The sequence below is a fragment of the Oryzias melastigma genome, linkage group LG4 (genome assembly GCF_002922805.2).
Source record: "Oryzias melastigma strain HK-1 linkage group LG4, ASM292280v2, whole genome shotgun sequence".
Lineage (NCBI taxonomy): Eukaryota > Metazoa > Chordata > Actinopteri > Beloniformes > Adrianichthyidae > Oryzias > Oryzias melastigma.
This window is the reverse complement of record NC_050515.1, coordinates 17,621,514-17,627,429: the sequence shown is the minus strand read 5'-3', so window position 1 is coordinate 17,627,429 and position 5,916 is coordinate 17,621,514. Positions and strand designations below refer to the sequence as shown.

Genomic DNA, 5,916 nt, shown 5'->3' with positions numbered 1-5,916 from the left:
CTGGCCTAAATACCAGATGTTAAAGAAAAAAAAATCATGCAGGATTGCACTTGGGCTTGTCATATCTAACTCAGATAACTTTGATTAACAAAGAATTGCATAGTTGTATATTTGAAATGCTTAAAATCTTGAATTAAAATGCAAATTGTTTACTTTCATTTAAACAAACTTCCTGCCTTATATTCAAGTTCTTCACCGTCTAAAATGTTTTTTATTCCAATTATGTTTATTTTTAACCTCTAACAGAAACATATTTTGCTGATTTTAGAATCACAGATCCATGATGTTCATTAGGGGTGTAAGGAAAAATTGATTTTGCGATATATCTCAATATTTCGTTTGGCGATACTTTTGAGTTGCAGCACTGCAGTACAGAGTGTCATGCAAATAAAGTATCTCAGCTACAATCAAGTGCTCTCCTTCATCCTGAAAATGTTTCAGGGAAGAATTGTTTTTTTTCCCCTTTTTTATTTTTGAAGCACCTGTTCAAGCATTGTTCAGGCTTCTGAACCATTTAAATGCTAGATTTAGCAGTTTTGGAAATGAGCATCCCTCCATATCCTCAATCATACTTTTGGAACCTTATTGGTTAAGCCACATTCATTCTAGCTTTTTTTTTCTTGTATATTTTTGTACTGAAAATATTTTACTGCGGAAATCAGACAATGCTGACTTCCCTCTAAAGACCAATCAATTTCTTTATTTTCTTTTTTAAAAAAAAGTACCATTTATTTCCTCGGGGAAAAGTAACTTGTATTTCAGATACTGTTTCAGTCCTTAACGTTGTGATGCTTAAATAAAATTAATTGTAACATTTTAGAACAATGAAAGACATATTCAGGTACAGTTTTTTTCTAAGTCATACTCCTACAAAAAATAAACTTTTCTTCTGGTAGTCTTGGGATATATCATCATATGTATTGTATCATGATACACTGAAATTTTTTTGTTGTAAATACTGACTTGTTTTGTATTTTTTGACTTCACAGAACCAAGAGACTGACAAAAATGCAACAAAATAAAAGATATTTTAATTGCACACAATATTAATAATTCAAACTTTGTGTTAATAAATAAGCATAGAGCTCCTGTCTCCTTAAAAGAGCTATAGTTTGAGATTTCTTTATGCAGCTGTTTAAAGATTAACAGTTTTTTGTGACATTTTGTAGATAAAAAGGTGAATTCTACAACACACTTAATGACTTAGTGTCTGAGACACTTAATCATTTCAGTTTTCTTATCTATTGTGCCGTGAAACAGATTAATGCTTTTGTGATAACCTTAAAAGCACAAAGGTTTTGTATAAGGCAGTACCATTGGTCGTGGTCGGCATCACAGTTGCAGGAGAATCTTGGATCCAGACACTTTCCCTGCAGAGCACATGCACACTGATGGCTGTCAGGCGGAGCTCCTCCCCAGTATGTCTGGACCCGACCTGGACCTGGACCTCCCGTCCACCAGCTCAAAGGAGCACCGTCTTAAAACATGCAGGTAAACACAACATCGGGCTCTTTTTACAGCAGGATTTTATGATTCTCTGAAAAATGGTGCGTTTCAATATTTCCGTTTCATCTGATTTTAGAATTGCAAATTTAGAAATCTTGAAACAAACAAAAAAATTATGATGAAAACCTTTTGGAAGAACTTTCTGCTTCAGAAAAGGAAGATTATTCACAACAGATGTTCAATTTTTGACTGAGTTGGCTCTGGTTTCTTTAGATTCCACTGATGCAGAAAAGCTTCCTTTATGTTCTGACAGTGAAACTATTCTTTTTAAATACATAAGTACAGTTGTTAAAAAAAAAAACCAAAAGTAAAATCTGGTAAACAGCAGCAAAAAAAGGTTAAACTTTAATATCTTACCGATGGAGCTGAGCAGACGAGACCTCCTGCAGTGGTAGGATAATTCCTGCTCACAGTGCTCTGACTGACTGATGATGGCTGCCAGCTGCTCTTCTGCAGAGGAGTAGTTGAAGTGAGCAAAGTGTTGGTTTTTCTCAGAGGAAAACAGAACTCTGGTCATCTCTGTGTTATTGTGCTGGATCTCCACCCACGTCTTGTCCTCTGGAGGAGAAACAGAGCAGGAAGACAGAGATGAGAAATACATTTTTGAGATGTTTTGGGTCCCAAACCTTGAGTCAGAATGATAGTGTACACTTTATTGGGTTTTACGTGTCACACCTGTCATGTTACAGTAAACAGTCTGGGGTTTGATTGGTCCACTGCCGTCCACGTCAATGTAGTAGAGTCCTGAAGTGTTTCCTTTATGTTTGTACATCTCACAAGATCGTTCATACGGTGCTGAGGAGAAAAACATCAAAATATCATTGAATTTATTGAATTTATCATTGAAGTATCTTATGAATTGACTTCACCTTTATTGATGCAGACAGAAGCCTGCCATCACAGAGGTTATATCTGAACAGATCATAGGTACATGCATGACTACTTCAAGTCTTAAACTGCACAATTTATAACAATCAATTAAAATATATTTGGTTTGGTGGTAGAAATTAAAATATTCCCAGAGTTTCTATTAAAACCTATTTAGAGCACTTTCCAGGAAACTACACCACATATTAGTTGAGTTCAGTAACAGTGGAAAAAATGAGTAACACATGTCACCACCCCTCTGACTTCTGCCAGTAAAGAAAACAAACGCTTCTCTCTGAAACCTCTCCTGGTTGATAAGATCTGAGCACATTTGTTTTACAGAGGAGCTCCAGTTTTTGGTCATATTAATGGTGTTCAGTTGTTCAAATAAACTTTATTTTATTGAGTTAATGTTTGATGACGACTATAAGCACATTAATTTACTGCTACAGTATAACAAACATATTGTATTTTATTTTTTTAAAGGTTAATAACCTCTCTGAGTTGGATAGAAAAATGCAACTAAGTTGTAGTGGAGCTGACAGGAACTGTAAGGTTTTCTCTCTGCAAATCTAAATGTATTTAGAGTAAAGTACCCTACATTGTTTTTTATTTATTTATTGGCATTTTAAAGCAAAGCAAGGGGTTAAGTTACTTTACTTTTTGACTTTCCAAACTCATTTCATCCCTTTGTCATGGGTTTGCTGGAGCCTATCCCAGCTGTTGTTAGTTAAATCTGTGGTGGACAGGTCACAAGTCTGTTGCAGGGCCACACAACCACTCACACTCACAGCTAGGGATTATTAGAGTAAGAAATAAGCCTACAAAGCCTATTTTTGCACTATGAGAGGAAGCCAGAGAAGACCCACTCATGCACGGGGAGAACATGCAAACTCCACACATAAAGGACCCAGCTGGGATTTGAACCAGAACCTCTACCATGCAGTGCTATTTTACTTTTTTTTCCCCATTTATTAAATATGCATTATGCAGACAGCAAATGGAAGTAAAACTCCCAAATAAACTAAACAACAGCACAATGTGTGTGATACTCAGGAAATAAAGGAGGAGGAACTTTCTTTTTAAGTTAAAAGGTGCTGTGGAGGAGATTCGTGTAGATCCGTGCTAACATTTAATGCTAAAGTTTTAATTGCAACCAAGAGAAAGGGGATGAGTTCATTACAGAGTTTGCATTTTTAGTTCTTTTCTTCTATTTTTTAATTTGTAGAGAAAAAAAGGTAAATGGTGTATACTTAAATCTCCATTCACTCTTGCACTCACACAATCATACTAACGACAGTCTTACTGTAACCACCAGGAGGAATGTGGGGTTCAGTGTCTTTCCAAAGCACACCTCGACCCTTGGGTGGACAAAGCGAACCTGTTGACCGTTTTGTTGTTTTGCTCAGCTGTATTGTTGTGTTTGTTCATTTCGTCACAGTAAGTGAGGGCTTTGCTATAAAGGAGTATGATGGTGAGGCTGCTCTCCTGTTCAGGTTAACTCATACAACTATGAGTTATTTTGACAACAACTGTGAGGGTAGATTGTTGCGCCTTGGCCTAATTTTGATGACTTGTAGGACAAAAGAATGGTCAAAGCAAAAAATGCACAAAATGTCACAACTGTCCTGTTAGAAGAGACGAGGACAGTTCAAACAGTAACAAAGATGGAGATAGAAAATGAAACTGATTTCTGATAAGAAAAATAAAGCTGATAAAGTCAGAAATAGTGGACAGATTGAACTTAAAAATCTAAAAGAAAAAAAAAATCCTCAAAGATTTGGGGAAAAAAAAAATGGAGAAAACTTTTAACAAAAAGGTCTTATTAGAAGCTTAAGTAACTTCTTACAGTGATGTAAAAACATGCTATATAAATCAATGGGAGACAATTTATGCTATTTTCTTAAACTCAAACAAGCAGTGTTTCTAAAATTAACCACAAATGTGAATTAAGTCACTTTTAATATTATAAGAACTTAAATATTACATCAAATTTCACACATAAGATTTCTAACAATCTTAACACACATTAAAATAACTGCTGATATGTACATTTTAAAGTGCTGCTCTTTTTTGTGACCTATTTTAAATGAGCTGAGTTCAGCAAATATTCTATTGTTTAATTGTTTTTCCTCAATTAAAAATAAAAAAGGATTGTCTTAAGCTACTGACTGCCTAAGGTTAAAGAAAACAAGGTTAAAAAAGCTAAAAGAAAAAAAGAGGTGTTTATGTTTAAGTGCCTGATGTATGCTCTTTGAAGGGAAAAATAGGAGAACTGTGACTTCTATTCACAACAGCCCTTTGTTCTCTCTTTAGCTTCCTCAAAGTGGATGAAGAAGCACTTTATTTTTTGCATTATGTATCACCAGGAAGGCAATTATTTCCTAAAGAGAAAGCGACATATTGCTTCTTAAATCTGTGGAAACGTATACACACACACACACACACACACACACACGTCTCCACACCAGTAGAGAAAGCGTACAACTTTCAGTACACATCCATCACGGCTTATTAACCTTGTTTTTAGGAAGCATATTTTATTCTAAAGAACTCAATTCTGTCAGTTCAGAGCTTCTTTCTCAGCCATTGGTTACAGCCTCATTTCATCCACAGGGGGCTTTATTAAAAGTGATGCTGTCATAAAGTCTCTGTTTTATTGTGTTGTAAAATACAATAAAACGGAGACTTCACCACACTGTCACATAGGAGGCCCTGCTGTGAGGCAGAACAATGCTAATGTGCACGGACGGATTATATTAGACATACTTTAGACAATAGCACAAAAGACTGTGGAAAGCAGACCTAGTCAGACATTATTTCACCAAAGGCAAATTAGTATCGACCTTAATGAATTCATTAATTAAGTATTGATGTAAAAAACATCAAAAACTGAAGCCTTCAAGTCTTTTAAACAGAATACATCCTGAATTTCAAACTGAAAATGTTCCCCTATTTGATCCCCAATTACTAAAGATTTGACTCTTAAAAATGTATGTTAGATGTAAACATCATTATCTGAAATGGTGTAAATACTGAGTGATCTAAAATGATTCATCTTCGTTTTGCTATTGAGGGTGTTAACGATTAATTGACTTAATTGATTACTTCGATCCCACCAGATCGATCTGTATGAGATTTTTTTATCTGAATATGTCCTGGATCAATTTTAGATCAGTGAATTCGATCAAATCAGATCTTTCAACATGAACCAAATCTGAAATGAATTGATTCAAATAAGGATATGAATCAGATTGTTGTCAAAACGAATAGTTGCACACCCATTTTCTATTCTGACAATGTTTAAATTTTGTGTAACCCTCATGTAAAATCAACTAATTCATCAATTAAGAAGCTGAGCTGAACAAGAATCAACTAAAACATTTCAGTCATTTCCACTCCTAGTAGTATAACCTTGAAGAAGTTTCCTTTTGCTTGTGACTCATAACTCTCTTATCCAGTAGCGGTTTTAGGCACGGGCAATACGGGCAGCTGCTCGGGGCGCCGATTCAAAGGGGGCGGCATCTCAGCGCTGGGAGGAAA

At 35.4% G+C, this 5,916-nt stretch overlaps 1 protein-coding gene across 1 annotated transcript in view; it reads right to left on the bottom strand.

Moving 5' to 3' along the window:
• The window catches only part of LOC112150792 (contactin-associated protein-like 4), a gene marked incomplete in the record, with an annotated part of 92,739 nt that overhangs the window by 30,356 nt on the left and 56,467 nt on the right, over nucleotides 1-5,916 (bottom strand). Inside the window, 3 exon segments of the mRNA XM_024279274.2 lie at nucleotides 1,315-1,477; nucleotides 1,864-2,064; nucleotides 2,182-2,301. Coding sequence (XP_024135042.1) covers nucleotides 1,315-1,477; nucleotides 1,864-2,064; nucleotides 2,182-2,301 — 484 coding nt within the window.